This window comes from Electrona antarctica (genome assembly GCF_951216825.1).
Source record: "Electrona antarctica genome assembly, chromosome: 8".
In the NCBI taxonomy this organism is placed as follows: domain Eukaryota; kingdom Metazoa; phylum Chordata; class Actinopteri; order Myctophiformes; family Myctophidae; genus Electrona; species Electrona antarctica.
Window position 1 is genome coordinate 45,194,716 of NC_136789.1, and position 19,092 is coordinate 45,213,807.

General features: G+C 44.4%; 1 protein-coding gene across 3 annotated transcripts in view; it reads left to right on the plus strand.

The window, feature by feature from the left end:
* LOC306927561 (rho guanine nucleotide exchange factor TIAM1-like) overlaps positions 1-19,092 on the plus strand; it is a 121,606-nt gene that overhangs the window by 57,251 nt on the left and 45,263 nt on the right. For all 3 annotated transcript variants that reach the window (XR_013790536.1, XM_079507343.1, XM_079507342.1), the window contains 7 exons: positions 177-411; positions 1,934-2,106; positions 4,145-4,369; positions 6,360-6,545; positions 12,499-12,645; positions 13,545-13,619; positions 18,024-18,194. Coding sequence is in view for 2 of the 3 variants with exons in the window: in XM_079507343.1 (XP_079363469.1) it covers positions 177-411; positions 1,934-2,106; positions 4,145-4,369; positions 6,360-6,545; positions 12,499-12,645; positions 13,545-13,619; positions 18,024-18,194 (1,212 nt within the window). In the remaining variant the exon portion in view is untranslated. The remainder of the gene's footprint in view (positions 1-176; positions 412-1,933; positions 2,107-4,144; positions 4,370-6,359; positions 6,546-12,498; positions 12,646-13,544; positions 13,620-18,023; positions 18,195-19,092) is intronic.

Here is a 19,092-nt window from a genome sequence, read left to right on the forward strand (position 1 = left end):
TCAAATGGCAGATACTGTATACTGTAGTGGTTAAACAGATTTTGATGCTATATAAACAGTTGGCTGGAGACCACCTGGAAATCCTGAAGGGCCACTGCGGGGTCTCTAGAAGTGAACCTACTTTGAGAACCACTGCTGTGAATAACCAGACGTTCTACTCTCTCTCTTCCTTTCAGACGCGAAGGAGGCGGGACTGCATCGAGGAGGCGGGGTCTGCTCTGAGCGACGAGCGGAGCAGCGGAACCTTGAGCACCGCCTATCCGTCAGACACCCTGATTGGCTGCACCCAGGGTGGCACGGTCAGGAAGGCGGGAGCTCTGGCTGTGAAGAACTTCCTGGTTCACAAAAAGAACAAGAAGGTGGAGCCTGCCACCAGGCGCAAATGGAAACACTACTGGGTCTCTCTGAAAGGTGACACATACAGTACATAAACACTAAAGAATGTATAGTCAAACGTCAAAACAAAGACTCATTGAAAATGTGTTTTTTGTTGATAATGTATTGTAAACAGACTGTCTGCAAGCCGAGCCATGTCAATTCCACCTATGATTTCCATACAACTTAAGGAATAGCAGACATGCATTGTGTATGTCTATCTGTCTGCAAATGTCAGTGGGTCAGTGGGTACTGAAGATACTAAAACAAACTTGGTCCAACTATGCACAGATTGCACACCTCTAGATTTCCTTTTTTTCTCTTCTGTTAAGTAGAGCTAATTGTGCTTTCCACATGATGGAGGCAACGGATCCTATTACCCAGGGATAAATAAGCATAATAACTCTGTAGGAAAATAACTCTGTACTGTAGCACTGCGATGATTAAACAGCATACATTATCTCGACTTTGATCTCGGTCACGCACCGCATGACCCTTCAGTCTGTGACATCCTGCACACCTGTTTCTATGGACCCCAGACTCTATTATAATCACATCAAGCCTGTGCCCTTGACTCGGCCCCTCCCTTACCGTCACCCTCTCACCCTCATCTATTCAGCTTTATGTTTCCTCCTGCTGCGATTCATCACAATCTAATATTGTTGCGGTGCCCGCATCTAATGCGATCTCACCCACTTGAAACGCGTGGAAAACAAAACAGCTTCTCTGCTGGCATTCCTGCACTGTCTGCCTTTCCGCTCTCTTCTCATTCTTCAAACGCATAATCACATCAGTCCCGTTGTGTTCCTCCAGACCTTGTGCTGTTTGTTAAGGCTGAGGATGAACTACACAAGCCAAGCCTGTCATATTTCTCACCCACCGTGACAATGAAAACAACATAGTCACTTGGTTTCTATACTGTCTGCTAATATGGTGAATATCTCATCTTGGACATCTTGGATCTTGGACTTCATATGGCCATTCTGTGATGTCATCTGTGACTTTGTGCAATGTTTCAGCCTGATCCGACTGCCATTCATTAACATTATAAAATGTCTCTCTTTTTTTTGGTATATATTTTGTGGGCTTTTTCTGCCTTCATTGGATAGTATTACATTTATTGAAGAGAGACAATGGGAATGACACGCAGCAAAGGCCGTCGGGCTCGGGACTCAGGCTACATAGAGCCTAAGTGTGGGCCAAGTTAAATGTTTCTAAAAATATAAAACATATGTGGAAAAAAGGCTTATTGTCAGCGTTGCACAACAAAATTGATGTATACTGGTCCAGTGATTTGCAACATTATGCCCTTAGAAACAGACAGACAGTCTCTAGACGTCTTGCCTCCTACAGAGCCGCCATGCCATAAACACATTTGAAAAGGTGTAGAGGTGTAGCCTAATATAAAGGAATAATTTCACACACTCTCATACACCTTCTAAGTTCAATTAGTCTTTTAAAACACAAGTCTGTGTAGCAATTGATGCTATTTTCGCACCTGTTTTATTTCCGTCTCTCTCCTCTCCTACCCCTCCTTTCTCTTCTAATTTGTCTCCAGGTTGCACTCTGTTCCTCTATGAGACAGACGGTCGATCAGGCATTGACCATAACAGTGTTCCCAAGCACGCAGTGTGGGCAGAAAATAGCATCGTACAGGCTGTGCCGGAACATCCTAAGAAGGACTTTGTTTTCTGTCTCAGCAACTCTGTAGGGGATGCTTTCCTCTTCCAGGTGAGAGAGAGAACTACTGACCACACCTATCTGTGTGTGTCTGCATCCTTTCTTGCATGTATGCATACAGTTGGGTGCCACCGATATTGTCCCTTATCATTTGACCCATTTAGGCCTGACCTCAAAATTTTAAAAAATCCTTCTAAATCCTCCAGTTTTCTGAAATAAATATTTTCACGATTTTTCAAAAATAGCAGACCTACAAGCTCGTAGTGCGCCTATGAGCTTGTAGATCTGCTATTTTTCAATAGCTAAATTATAACAATGTTTAAAACACCAAAAGGGGTTCCCGCCCAAAATGGGTTAACTGTCCTTTTGCGCAGATCACGCAAACCTCAGCAAAAAGAAAAGGACAATATCGATGGCCTCCAACTGTACATGTACAGTACACATGTGCGTGTGTTTCTGTGTGTGTGTGTGTGTGTGTGTGTGTGTGTGTGTGTGTGTGTGTGTGTGTGTGTGTGTGAGTGTGAGTGTGAGTGTGAGAGAGAGAGAGAGCAATACAGTGGTTATTTGCGCACATGACATTCTACTGTGTGTGCTAGATAAGCTAGTGATGTGTCAGTGTGTTTATTTCAATATGTGACATGTTTAAAGGGCACGCTGTCACACTATGACAGTGATCTGGCACACTTACCACTGCTACACACTACGGCTCCTCCATTTGTATTCATGGCAGCTGTCCTGGGTGGCATTCAATCAATGAATGGGAAGATGAATGATGATAAAACGATGATGGGATTGTATTCAGGTCCCTCTCAGAAAGGTTAATGATAACTCTCACTCGCCATTGTTTGGCTGTCATTCTCGCGTCTCAATTTCTTTGCGACAGAATAATACCAAGCAAGACGCTTGTGCTTACCGATGAAAGAGACATTTACAGAGGAAATGACTGCAGTCACTGCACAATCCACACGTTGCTGCCCACGCTGGCCCGGATTATGGGTAATTTAGTCGTTTGTTGGCAACACATAGGTTGACACTTTATCACCGAGGCGAAGCCCTGTGGCTTTATTCTTTGGAATAACAGAGAGAGACATGAGAGCTTTAATCCTGAAAACCAAAGAGCATCTGTTTCTCTGACTCATACTCACTGTGATATTTTAAACACCTTCAACCTGGCGTCTCTATTTTGGGCATGTCATCATAGGCCAAGAAAAAAAAAGAAGGAAAAAAGAAAAGAAAGAAAAGTCAAAGACAAATTCAGAAGAATTCAAATAATGTCTTATTTGGGGAATTTAAACTGTCAAAATAGCTGATTTACAAGATCTGCTATTTTTGCTCTTCGATGTACAACGAAATACAATATATAGGCTAAGTGGTTAATGTGTATTTTTAAAATTGGATAGATGTATTAAGAAACTATTATGTTATTGTAGTCTTTGTGTTTTGGTTTGTATGGACATACAGTATAGTATGTACATACTGTGTAGACAGACTGTTGACAGCCACACAGCCCTTTTTACCATTTACAATTCAGGTATTCACAGACGCTCTAATCCAGAGAGATTTACAATAAACTCATATAACACAAAACAAACAAACACTGACTATATGGATCAGATTTTACAAAGTCACCCGCGTGTCTGAGCAGGAATTAGAAATATATAGAGAGTGCTTGAGCATGGATGGATGGACCAGACAGTGGCCTTGTGGTTAGAGTATCCGCCCTGAAACTGGCCTCCCTGCTTGGCACTCAGCATCAAAGGGTTGGATTGGGGGGTCAAATCTACTAATCAAATGATTCCCGAGCGCGGCACGGCTGCAGCTCACCGCTCCTTGGCTGCGGCTCACTGCTCCAAGAGATGGGTCAAATGCGGAGAACAAATTTCACTGCGGTAACGTGTGTGACAAATCGTATGACTTTGACTTTTGGATGAGAGCATGAGAACAGGTCACGCGCGCGCACACGCACACGCACATGCACACACACACACACACACACACACACACACACACCAACACACACCAACACAACCTCCACCCCCTTATTGTTTCTTCTCCGCCTCTCTCCAAACCCCTCACCCCCTCCACCCAGACGTCAGGCCAGACAGAGCTGGAGAACTGGATCACAGCGATCCACTCGGCGTGCGCCACGGCCCTCGCCCGGCAGCATCACCGCGAGGACACGGTGCGCTTCTTGCGCACGGAGATCCGCAAGCTGGAACAGAAGATAGACATGGACGAGAAGATGAAGAAGATGGGAGACATGCAGCTGTCCACCGTCACTGACGCCAAGAAGAGGAAGACCATCCTGGAACAGGTGGGGGTTGGCTGGTCTCATCTTGCCGCCTTGTTTGTTTTAACCCATTCAGGCCTGACGTCGAAATTAAAAAAAAAAAGTTTTCTAAATCATGACAATTTTCGGAAAGATTTGAGGCACATTTTAACGATTTTTCAAAAATAGCAGACCTACAAGTTCATAGCGCGCCACTCGGTGGCACGCTATGAGCTTGTAGATCTGCTATTTTTCAATAGCTAAATTATAACAATGTTTAAAACACCAAAAGGGGTTCCCGCCCCAAAATGGGTTAATGGTTAATGTGGTTAAACGCTAACGTGACATGGATGCGTTCCAGGTCTCAATGGATTAACTCGTTTATTATGATCAATACTGATGTTTCTGTTCATTTTGTTTGTTAAAGCACTTTGGAGAACCACTCGTGATTCAGGAAGAATTTGGTGATTTATAATACCGTGATCTATTTTTTCATTTGTTTTTTTTCTACTTTTTGTTATATACTTGTGGAGTATGTGGAGGAGTGTGCTTGAACTCCCATCTGCACAGTAGTTCAATCCGGTTTTCATAGTAGGTCATGTACTGTACATACCGTACATAACTGCACACATGCATACAGGACATTTAGGCCTGAAGAGGGAGGATTAGTCAAGACGTCTTCTTTGTCCAACATCACATGAACTATCCTACAGTACTCCCTATTAACCCTAACCTTTAACCTCTATATAAGGAACATGACTACAGGTTTGTTTGTTAAAGCACTTTGTACTTTTGATATTTCTATTGAAACGCAAACACAGTTATACGGTAGCGATACAAACCGGCTTCAAAGTCTCCTGCGTGTCTTGCATGCTGCTGTGTCTCCATTGACCTTCAGATGGTTTGAGTGCTAAACACCCAAGAGGATGGCGTTAGATGTTCAAACATACACTGATATGCAGACAGTGCTGAGTCTCTGGTGCTGCTATGCTGAGATTAAATCTCTGCATACTAAAATACATCCTTTTACTGCATGCATTCACTGAGGCAACAGTTTCCCGGGGAGTGTCCGCATGCGGAAAAGTCCCTAGATGTACCAAGCTCGTATGAATACTGTACGTATTAAACTTTTCTGGAGCAATGGTTTGAGAGTGCGTCTCGCATGTGTTAAAAACACATTAAACCTTGCACACGAAGACGGGTAAACAAAATGTAACTCATTTGTGGCTAGGTCTTTATTGTAATTATTGTTTACAGTTTATTTTGATGACAGATCGAGATAATTCAGTTTTAATGGTGTATTCTAATATAATACAATCCGTACAGTGTGCATGTTCAGTCTTATATTGCATTGCCAGCACACCAAAATGGAGTATTGTATGCAGAAAAAAATGTAAAAATTATTTGTGGAATTGTTTTTTATTTGCTTTACTTTCTTTTGATATTCAACTGCTTTTGTTTATTCCACAAAACCACACTGCACACGCACACGCACACGCACACACACACACACACACACACACACACACACACACACACACACACACACACACACACACACACACACACACACACACACACACTGTGTGACTGCATGTGTCCTCCTACTTTGTGTATCATGTACTGTATACATGTGACTGGTGTATTTTTGCATTGTTGAGTAATAACTCTCCACATCACAACTCATCCTACGCCAACGCCCTCAACCAAATAGAAAAGGGCACTCGGAGTGCATATCTCCACCAGGCAGAGAAATCACTTTTAGCTCTGTCTTGTTTAGATGCCCTTCAATGTGTGATTAATTCAAATTGGACGCTGTATTCATTATTTTTGGAATTGTTTGTCCCCTCAACACAAACTTTGGAAGCCAGTCATAGCCAATGGAATATGAAAAATATGAATGATCAATGTTTATATGTATGGCCTGTTTATGACATTGCCTCCTGAAAAATGTGTATGACCTGTACGTGGTTCAAGAGTTCAAGCTCTCTCTCTCTCCCTCCGTCACTCTCTTTCGCCTCCAATTCTCTGACAGATCTTCCTGTGGGAGCAGAACTTGGAGCAGTTCCACATGGATCTGTTCCGCTGTCGCTGCTATCTGGCCAGTCTCCAGGGAGGGGAGCCCCCAAATCCCAAACGCCTGCTGGGCTTTGCCTCCCGTCCCACCAAGCTCTCCATGGGGCGACTAGGCATCTTCTCTGTGTCCTCCTTCCATGCACTGGTAATATAGGAGCACACACACACACACACACACACACACACACACACACACACACACACACACACACACACACACACACACACACACACACACACACACACACATGCACACGCACGCATGCACATGCATGCACTCACTCACTCAGAGTTAGTGTCAAAGTGTCCTTGAGCAAGACTCTGAAGTGAACCCGATGTGCAGGGCATGGTTTCCTCTGCCATGGGTGTATGAATGTGTGTGTGCATGGGTGAATGTAATGCCCAATCTATGTAAAGCGCTTTTGATAAAAGCGCTATATAAATGCACCATTTATGCATTTGACTAAGACATACATAACCATAAAACAAACCCGATATATTGGCATACTGTATATGGAGAAGATCTGGTTGGCCACAGATGCGACTGCTATGCACATAATATGGTCATGTGCCTATACTGTATGTGTATGGGACCGACCGACTTCACACTCGGCTCGCACATTGGCAAGGACTCGTGGGAGGGAGGGCAGTGCCCTCCGCCGAGTCGTTGGGAGGGAGGGCAGTGCCCACCGCCGAGTCGTTGGGATATGCGGTTGTCCAGAACCACCCCTGTACGCTGGGTTTCACCTCACCACATTCAGATCATTCTCTTCATTCTCCGTTGTTTATCGGTGTCTAAGAGGAGGAAGGCGGTGTGCAAACAAATCATCCTGCCAATGCGTTCTCCAGTCATTTCCCTTCCAAGTAACTCCACAACCCCCCCCCCCCCCCCCCCCCCCCCATCTGGCTAAAGGCCCAGCCATGAGCTCAGTGCTCGGCGCACACCCACCAACCGCTGCATTCCCGATGTCACCGTGCCGAGCCCTCAAAGAATGTACTGAATGAAGTATCACAGCGGTCGGAATGTTTTGTCATGACATAACGTGCCACTTAACCACGCAGGACATGCATACCTGGTCCTGGTCATGTGGATGGTGTGTCTTAACCACGCAGGACATGCATACCTGGTCATGTGGATGGTGTGTCTTTTTTCTTTTATTTTTTTTTAAATAGTATGACATCATATTATGCAAGTTTCACAGAAAGAAAATACAACTCTTCGTTTTTATATTTTCTCCCACAACTCCTTTCCCAATCCTCCCCACCCGCCCACCATCTTTCCCCACGAGGCCAGACATACAAACAACATAAATTATATACAGGTATAAAACCAATAAGTTGAGTACATAACTAAGATACACACAACATATATACAGGTATAAAACCAATAGGTTGAGTACATAACTAAGATACAAAGAAAGGGATCACATGGTTATGTTCACAGAAATAATTAATAAACAACTTAAAAGGGGGTAAAATGGATGGTGTGTCTTAACCACGCAGGACATACCTGGTCATGTGGATGTATTGACAGTGAGTTCTGTGTGCCAGGCACGCTATACATACAGTATATCTAGATATTTGACACAAAGGGGAATGCAAAAGCTTGAGATGAGTGGATGTCTTATCTCCACACACATACACACCCGCACACACACACACACACACACACACACACACACACACACACACACACACACACACACACACACACACACACACACACACACACGCACGTACATGTGCACACACGCACATACGCATGCACACACACACACACACACACACACACACACACACACACACACACACACGCACACACACACACACACACGCACGCACGCACGTACATGTGCACGCACGCACACACACACACACACACACACACACACACACGCACGCACGCACAAACCCACAGTCAACAAAGTGTGATTGTGTTTTATTCCTGGATGTTTGGATCAATACTGGGTCGGTTAGCAGGCCTCCAACCCCGAGGCAGTTTCCCACAAGCAGGCTTAGCCACGTCTGCTCTCTGTCTGTCTTTCTCTCTCCCTCCACACCTCTCCCCTCCTATCATTGTCTCCACCAGGCCGAAGGCATGGGGAGAGAGTATGTTTTGCACTCCGTCCGTGTGTGTGTCCGTCCGTCCGTGTGTGTGTGTGTCCGTCCTTCCTTCCGTCCGTCTGTGTACAGCTAATCTCCGGCACCGTTAACCCGGCCGATGCCAAACTTTGCACACACACTCCCTGGATGCCAACGATGAACCTCTGCCCCACATTTTCCAGAACGGCCTGTTATAGCGCCACCATGAGGCAGCTTTTCACATTTATTACCTAAAACTGCACCAATCTGCGTGAAACGTTGCATGCACACTCCCTAGAGGCCAAGGACAAACCTTTGACCTGCATTTTCCGCATCTGCCTTTTATAGCGCCACCAGGAGGCCGACTTTTGTAAAACACATTTTTTTATATTACTCCTCCAGATTCTGTCCAAAAATCTCACAAATCGTTACACAGTATCTCTACGGTCATGTGCTCAAGTCGGATCTGTCTGATATTTCATATTCCATCCTAATTGGCTATAATTGGCTTTCACAGTTTGCAAGATTGCCCCGTTTTGAACAATAGCCTCAAATCATGAACGCAGCATGCAATTTACGTGAAATCTTTCACACATTTTCTTACTAGGCTGAGGAATATATCCCACCCTTTTCACATTGGCCTGTTATAGCGCCACCAACAGGTAGATTTTAGCAAAACACATTTTTGGAACAAAATGCCTCAAATCATCCAATTGCCATCAAAGGCGTATGAAGACATGGCTACAGAAATACATGATCTCTGTAGTCATGTGATCAAGACGAGTCTGTTGGATTTCTCAGATTGTACACTGATTGGCTAACATTGCCTTCCAAACTTTTCAGGAGTGGCCTGTTTTGTACAAAATGCTGCACATGTCCTGCTCATCCAGAATTCTATCCTCAGAGATGCTATGAGTGATCTGGCTCTCCTCAACACAATGAAAAAAATTGTTGCAAAAACAAATAACAAAAAACATCCTCCTAAACATTTTGCCAAACATCACACACACTCCTATCCTCCTGGTGGAGACCTGTGCCCGGAAGGGCACTTTTTCTAGTTCCTTCTCCTCCCCTTCCTCCTTGTATCTGCCTAAATCCTGATTCATACTTCATTGCACGAAGGTGTCGCACATTGAAAATAGCAGAGCTTGTATGTCTGCTATCTTCGGCACATGAAGCCATCGTGCAATGTAAGTATAATTATGGATTAAGCCCTCTCATTCTTCCTCTCCCTCTCTCATCTTTACAAACTTCCTGCTAATTTCTATCAACAGTACTTTGGCTTCTTTGCTTTCTGTTCTCTCGTACCTTCATTCTCTCCATCCCCCTCCCCCGCCCTTCTGTTTGTCTCTCGGCTTCTATGTTGTTGTTGTTTATTTTCCGTTCCTGTTGTGCATTGGAAGGGTGAACTGATAAAATAATTTCATTCTACATCACCCCTGCCAGCCACACCACCCACCACCACCACCACCTCTGAAAATTATCGTTTGATATCCATAGAATGATAGAACACATTTTGTTTTATTGCTAACTTTTATCGAAGGGCGAAGAGTTTTTGAGGGGCGCTAGCCCTATGCTAGCGCCCACACATACACAGCTGTGTGTGTATGTGTGTCTGTCCGTTTGAGCACGGAATGTGTTCAGCTGATTGGCTGAATATTACGTATTATTTAAAAATGTTCTTTATTTAACCAGGATAGACTGGGAAATAAATGGTTCTCAGGTGTGAAACTGCTTTCCATAACCTCATGTGTCTTCTTTCTGTTGTGTTTGTCTCACATTTTCACTTCAGTGTGCTCGTTAAAAAAAAAGAACATCTCTTCATCCCAGCCCCCCCCCCCCCCCCCCCCCCCCCCCTGTGTCCGTTCACATCATAAGGATTATTATTGTCCTCTGCCTGAGGAGGTGTTCTTATGGGAGTCTCATTAAAGGACCTCTTGCACACAGTTTATGTAAGAAGGTTCTTACATATCCGACCAATCATGTGTGTGACTGACTGACTCATGGCTTTGGCGATGATAAGCGGCACCCACGCTGAGTGCGTGGAATCGCTCATTCATACATACATACATACATACATACATACATACATACATACATACACACACACACACACACACACACACACACACACACACACACACACACACACACACACACACACACACACACACACACACACACACACACACACACACACACACACACACACACACACACACACACACACACACACAGAACAGCTATTTGTTCGGTGCACAACACCAGCATGCAACTAAGTATAAATCAGGCATAATCTAAACCTACCTATCCTAACCCATCCTGAATCCTTTTCCTAATTGTAAGCATAACTCCAAACAACAACCAAATTTTGTCTTCTGAGTACCAGGGAAATCCTCACAATGTCTATTTCTTCAATTTGACTATATTTGTGGGGAAATATAGAGCTCACAAGTGTAGTAATACACACACACATGCGCACGCACCACTCAATGTGGTTGCGTGTGTGTGCATGTATGCATGATGCTGTTCACAACTGAGTACCCTAATGTGAATTAACCCAGAAAAGCCAAGAAGCGTTTCTGTCTGTGAGTTCAGGTCACTTGGGGGGAGATAAGCAACTGAAAATTCTGAGTTCATGCACCAGTGTGCATTATCAGACATGAAAGTGCGTTCTTGCGTGCGTAGACTGTTTGTGTACAGACTTGAAATATTTGTGCATTTCCATATAAGCAGTAAACCCACAAAACAACTCAGGCTCCCAAATTCCAAGGAGGGGAAGGTAGTCTTAGCGCTGCGGCAGTAAAAGTGCAGTCACCCCTGAACTTAAGTTTGGACTTGGGACAGCGAGTCATGTCAGCTGGCCTTGGAGGTACAGTTGGAGGCCATCGATATTGTCCTTTTCTTTTTGCTGAGGTTTGCGTGATCTGCGCAAAAGGACAGTTAACCCATTTTGGGCGGGAACCCCTTTTGGTGTTTTAAACATTATGTTATAATTTAGCTATTGAAAAATAGCAGATCTACAAGCTCATAGCGCGCCACCGAGTGGCGCGCTATGAGCTTGTAGGTCTGCTATTTTTTTAAAATCGTGAAAATTTAGAAGGATTTTTTCAGGATTTAGAAGGATTTTTAAAAGTTTTGAGGTCAGGCCTAAATGGGTCAAATGATAAGGGACAATATCGGTGGCACCCAACTTTAGAAGGAGAGGTGAAAAGGTCTGCCATACAGGAGGGAGGCAGCCCATTTAGAGTGTTATAAACAAACAAGAGACTCTTAAAATGTATTCTGAACCATTATACTCACTGCCAGTGGAGACAGCAGGCAGGGGTGACATGGTATCTCTTCTGAGTACCTGTCAGGAGCCTGGCCGAGGCGTTCTGGACCTGTTGCATGCAAGACAGGGATGACTGACTAATCCCAGTGTACAGGGAGTTGCAGTAGTTCAAACAGGAGACTATATGGGTGTGGAGAACTTTGATTATACTGCAGAATTTACTTGCATATCAAATTGAAAACAGGAGTCAGAAAAAGCACACCAAGGTTTATCACATGGTGCTTGGCTGAGCCATTTGGTATGCTTAACACATTATGCACCACCTGAAATTCCTGAATACATCATCATCAGTTCAAATCCTCTCTCTCGACTCCTTTTTTCCTGATAAGACATGACACAAAAAGGAGAATAAATATAGATGAATAATAAGTACACTCACACAAATTATTAAAAGCAAGGGAAAAGAAGTCAGTCTTGAGTAGGGATTTAAGAACCGCAGCGTACTGCGCCGATCTAATGTGAAGAGGCAGGCTGTTCCAGAGCCTGGGGGTAGCAGCAGCAAAAGCGCGGTCACCCAAAAGTTTGTTTTTCTGGCTGTGTATCTAAAAAAAGAAGAATCTAAGAAAAAAAACTCACATTTTGAGAGCAGAGATACAGTAAATAGGCTATAATAGTACAGCAGGGTGAGTGACACTGCACCATTTTCATTGTGACTCATGTTTCCCCAAACAAACCCTCACAGGTCGCAGCCCGTACGGAGAACAGCATCAGGAGACGGAGCCAAGCCATGCCCCGCCCCTCCACCAAACGACGCAGTCGTTTCTCCTCCCTCTGGGGGCTGGACACCACCGCCAAGAGGAAGACTAAGGGACATCCCTCCATCAGCCAGGTGACTACAGTCTCACATCATCTCACTAACATAGAATATTATTATATTTATAATTATATGTATGTATATTTATATATTTATGGGCCCTAGCATCGCTATTCTGGCGCTAACATTTGGCGAAAACATTGAGAACCACTGTATTGGTCTGGGCAAAGTCCCGATATTGATGAACTCCTGATTACGAAAGAAGCCAGCAAGGCCTCTGGATGTCCTGTAACTGGATATGTGTAGGTCAGGATATCAGTATAAGTATACATTTAGGTATGACTAAAATATACTCCATTTTGGATTTGGATCCCATCTCCCATACAGTGTAGTTTAGCCCGAAGAGCCTGTCAAGCCTGTCGGTTGCAGTATCCAATAACTAAACCTATACATTCTCATGTCACTCCTTCTGACAAAAAGAAAATCTGCAAATGCAAATGTATCCTCATTCCAAGCACCTTGGAGAGCCTCCTCTCTTCTGCACTCTCGCGTCCTCGAGAAGCAAATGACTCGGGACATGTCATTTGGAATTTGGCCCATGAAATGATGGGGCCGTGGTTTGTGAAAAATGCTGGTGTAAAACATACTGTGAAAGCAGACCAACAAAGGCACGTTTATTTCAGGGATCCATTTTGTTCTGACCTCAACCACTTGAATGCTTTGAGGTGGAAAGTTCCAGGTCATAAACCTCCCACTTCCCACTTGGTATGAATTCAGGCACCATATGTTTGAAAACAACATTCTCCATGTGAGGAGATTGACCTACACCTACTGAAATGAACGCTGACATGATGGTCAGAGTTTTTATGGAGAAACATTTCTCTGTAGCATTCAGTACAGCAGGTGTCACATTTTTGAATGAAATGATTAAATGAAAAGGTGAATTATTGTACAATACTTTTATCTGTTTGCAGGTGTTTGTTGACAGGATGGAGCCAGTGAAAAAGCCTTTGGAGCGCATGTTTGAAGATTCTGCCAGCGAGAAATCTGTAAGAACTTAACTGACTTCAGCCCTCGGCAAAAATGACCAGTACACGAGATCTGATGCAATACATCTGACGCAATGCATCTAACCTGTTGATCTCAGCCAGATTTCATACAACCATTCAATCAAGTTTGTTTTAATAGTTAGATAATGCTAAGAGAGTAATAGAAAAATATAGACCAAAACGAACAAGACAAAAAGTTAAGTGTACAAATACAAAACATACAAATACTAAATGAGGTTGTAGCATGTTTATTTATCTATGAGAGTACCCTCTCAGAGTTAAATAAACACTCCAGATTGTATCTTTCATTAGCCTCCGTAAAAGCTTGCAAGGTGCATTTTTGTACGCCGTGATAACCATGGAGGGACATCACAGAACTACGAGGCCATGACCCAACAAGGCTGTTAATATCTGAGGGGAGACGTCAGCTCCATGTGTTTCTAAGACTCACTCTTCACCCGATGGGAGATATTTGAACCTGGTATAGGAGTGTGATTATCAACCTTTTTCATTTTAAGGACCCCAATTTTAATATGCATATGATATGATTATTATTCCTCTGGAACCCTCTGAGGAGTGTACATGCTACTATCAATCTGTTGACTGGGGACCCAATGGAACCCCCTCAAGGTACTTTTACTGATTCAACCAGCAGATGGCTGCTCAGATGGCACAGATGAATGTACGAGGGGAGCTGTGCGGGGTTAAGTGTCTTGCTCAGGGGCACTTCAACATGGTGACTGTGTGATCCGAGGGTCGAACCAGTGACCTTTCCATTCTCAGCTGGCCTCTCTCTATACCCACTCAGCTACAGTCGTCTGTAACTAAGCTATGTGATCAAGTTAAATGACCGCAATCCATTTCTACAAAACAAAACTAACAGTGCAACTAGATCTTGGTTTGTGCTTGAAAATGTTGGACCGACAGACTGACCGACAGCATAGCTTATACTAGGGCTGGATGCCCGTATTGTGCCAAGGACAGTTCCAGTCAGCTCCATCCGGGCTGACCTCTGGTCTGTACGGTAGAGGAGAGAGGGCAGGCAGAGTACCAGCATGCTGTCACAACTCTGCTCATGGAAGCACTTTCTACAGGAACACAGAACCACTATGATTACAGGACCACAGGCAGCACTATAGGGGATTGATTTCCCTTCTGTGCACACACGCAAGTGTGCGTGTGCGCACACACACACACACACACACACACACACACACACACACACACACACACACACACACACACAAAGCACGCAGGAGGCAATAGAAAGATAGATAAATTGCAGTGTTTTAATTTTGTGTATTTCTAAACTGCATATTGTACAGTCAGCTTTGGCAAACAGCACCTTTCCAAGGTTTAGTGGTTTTCTACAGTAAGTGTTTTGGGGATAGTGCAGGAGGATAGTGGTTTTAGCACAATGCAGTGTTAGGATCAGAAGACACTTTTTAAAGGGGTGCTCCAGTGCATTGAGGATTGGTGGACCCGCGTTTCATGACTTCCCCGACTCTTTGCCCCCAGCTGCATGAATTCAGACATTTGACATATGCTCTTATGCAGAGTACTTGGCGTGAATGTTAGTTAACAAACAGAGTAAATGGTCACATGAATAAAGTGCCAAGAAAACAACTATCATCTATCGAAATAGACAACAAGTAATGATACTGCACAAGGAAATAAGAAGTCTTAGGGCCTGAGTTGGTCTCTGGAGATGGTGGCTTTTCAGACTGTGATGGAAAATGGAAAGTGAGTCTACTGTTCTGACTTAGGGCGAGAAGACATAGCACAGCTTGAGACAGTGGGAGGGATGTTCCTGTATTAGCTGATCTGAAGTGTGTGGGAGGGGTGTAGGGGTGGATCTGATCTGAAGTGTGTGGGAGGGGTGTAGCGGTGGATCTGATATGAAGTGTGTGGGAGGGGTGTAGGGGTGGATCTGATCTGAAGTGTGTGGGAGGGGTGTAGGGGTGGATCTGATCTGAAGTGTGTGGGAGGGGTGTAGCGGTGGATCTGATCTGAAGTGTGTGGGAGGGGTGTAGCGGTGGATCTGATCTGAAGTGTGTGGGAGGGGTGTAGGGGTGGATCTGATCTGAAGTGTGTGGGAGGGGTGTAGGGGTGGATCGTGCCCTTCAGGTAAGGGGATTCCTTCCCTCATGGCTATGCCATGAGTGCCTGGTAGTTCATCACCAGCAGTGTGTTGAATTGAATGCAGCTGGTAGTTCATCACCACCAGTGTGTTGAATTGAATGCAGGCAGCATCCGGAAGCCAGTGAAGGGAAAGTAGAAGTGGGAAGACATTTAGAAATGTCTCTCCCTGTTCTACACTGTCCTGTCTAAACAAAGCAAAAACTGATAACGCTTGAAAAAGAAAAAGAAAAAAAGCTTTGTGAGCCTACTATGTTTGCTTTTGACAGAGGGAGGATAGATTATCGGAGACGCCTGTGTGTGTGCGTGTGCGTGTGTGTGTGCGTGTGTGTGTGTGTGTGTGTGTGTGTGTGTGTGTGTGTGTGTGTGTGTGTGTGTGTGTGTGTGTGTGTGTGTGTGTGTGTGTGTGTGTGTGTGTGTGTGTGTGTGTGTGTGTGTGTGTGTGTGTGTGTGTATGCGTGCGCATGGGGTTAGTTTACCATGCTGCCCATGCCTCTCCCACCCCCAGCAGAGGCATGCTGGGTAGGCCAGGAGGGGAGCCAGATGGTGCCGAGGAGGCCTGGGAGTTCAGGGAGTAGGAGGAGGAGGCACCCCCCGACCCCAGGCTGCTGTCTGTCTATAAGAATGTGTGTGTGTGTGTGTGTGTGTGTGTGTGTGTGTGTGTGTGTGTGTGTGTGTGTGTGTGTGTGTGTGTGTGTGTGTGTGTGTGTGTGTGTGTGTGTGTGTGTGTGTGTGTGTGTGTGTGTGTGTGTGTGCGTGCTTCATGTCTCCCTTTCTTTCTGCCTCTCTTTGTCTCTTCCAATTTCTCTCTCTCGCCCACACACACACATACTGTACATAGTGTATATTACTTTACATTATATAGTATTATATACATGTGTGAATGCATATGGTTATATAAATTCAATTCAATTGAAAGGAGCTTTTTTGGCATGAGAAAACACATATGTTTACATTGCCAAAGCCAGCGTCAAAATAAAAACTATTCCAATCTAAGAAATGTATTCATGTACAAATGTATGTATACAATTAAAGTGATTAAAGTAATGTATATGTGCAGAGTGCTACACGTGCGCATGTGGCCACACACACACACACACACACACACACACACACACACACACACACACACACACACACACACACACACACACACACACACACAAACACACACACGCACGCACAAACGCACACACACAGTATACTAAAAGTCTGAGTTCACTTAAACAAGGGACCACCATGGCAGTTTAGGTTGTTATAACCATCAGCAGATTGTGTGGCGAGAATTCAAATCCTAATGTTGGGGTTGTGTGACGAGCGATGGGGGGAGCGGGGAGGTGGGGCGGGGCGGGCTGGGGGTAGCAGAAGCAGAGGCAGTGATGGATGGGGGCAGGCATGAGAGAGGGATGAAGAGAAGAAAGGGCTATCTGGCTGTCTGGTTACCTGATAGGAGCAGATATGTTATCAGTGACAAACAGTCTGCCGTGGAAGAGGAGAGGATCTGTCTGTACTGATGGGCTGGGCAGATTGTCAGAGGTCAGACTGATGGACTCAAAGGTCACAGAGCATGGACCTCATGTCAGATGTGGAGACTCTCTCACACATGCGCGTGCGAGCGCACACACGCACGAGCGCACACACGCACACGCACGCGCGCACACACACACACACACACACACACACACACACACACACACACACACACACACACACACACACACACACACACACACACACATAGATTAGATTTAAAGGTAATATGATCTGGTGCCCTGTGATGCTATCAGCCTACACAAGTCTGTGCCACTCTGCACTCTGAATAGAATAAATAAAATACAGCTGAATTAGGATCAGTGTTTGACTAACGATTCAGATCTCTGGGAGGTGTCAAATATTGATATCCCCTCGCGCTGTATGTACAAAATAGACGTTCAGAACAGGTTAATCATTTATCATCTCATGGTTTATCTTCTATTCATCTCTATCTGTGTGTGTGTGTGTGTGTGTGTGTGTGTGTGTGTGTGTGTGTGTGTGCGTGTGCGTGTGCGTGTGCGTGCGCGTGCGCGTGCATGCGTGCATGTACTGTACACAACAGCGGTCCTCAACTTTTTTGTGGACCAGGGCCTACCTGAAAATCTTGAAGGAGTTGGCAGCCCGCCCATGATCTGGACCCCTTAACACGGCGGCCAGTCAGATGGGTGGGCCGGCGTGCATTTTCAGAGCATGTTTATTGTAAAGGTGGGGTCGATCCATTGTGTTTTTCAGAGTCGGAGGGAAGACTCTGTGAAAAGTGTTCCCCAGCAGAACGTGGACAGTGACATCTGGGTTCCTGATTACCTGACTCCATCCTGGGTGTGTCTGCCCAACGACCAGCCTGTCCTGCTTATCATACACCCAGGAGAGACGGCGCTGGATGCCCTGAACACCGTCTGCAAGGTACAGTACAGTATGTTATTACTGACTAGGTACAGTATGTTATTACTGACTAGGTACAGTATATTACTGACTAGGTACAGCATGTTATTACTGACTAGGTACAGCATGTTATTACTGACTAGGTACAGCATGTTATTACTGACTAGGTACAGCATGTTATTACTGACTAGGTACAGTATGTTATTACTGACTAGGTACAGTATGTTATTACTGACTAGGTACAGCATGTTATTACTGACTAGGTACAGTATGTTATTACTGACTAGGTACAGCATGTTATTACTGACTAGGTACAGTATGTTATTACTGACTAGGTACAGTATGTTATTACTGACTAGGTACAGTATGTTATTACTGACTAGGTACAGTATGTTATTACTGACTAGGTACAGTGTTATTACTGACTAGGTACAGTATGTTATTACTGACTAGGTACAGTATGTTATTACTGACTAGGTACAGTATGTTATTACTGACTAGGTACAGTATGTTATTACTGACTAGCTACAGCATGTTATTACTGACTAGGTACAGTATGTTATTACTGACTAGGTACAGTATGTTATTACTGACTAGGTACAGTATGTTATTACTGACTAGCTACAGCATGTTATTACTGACTAGGTACAGCATGTTATTACTGACTAGGTACAGTATGTTATTACTGACTAGGTACAGTATGTTATTACTGACTAGGTACAGCATGTTATTACTGACTAGGTACAGTATGTTATTACTGACTAGGTACAGTATGTTATTACTGACTAGCTACAGCATGTTATTACTGACTAGGTACAGCATGTTATTACTGACTAGGTACAGTGTGTTATTACTGACTAGGTACAGTGTGTTATTACTGACTAGGTACAGTATGTTATTACTGACTAGGTACAGTATG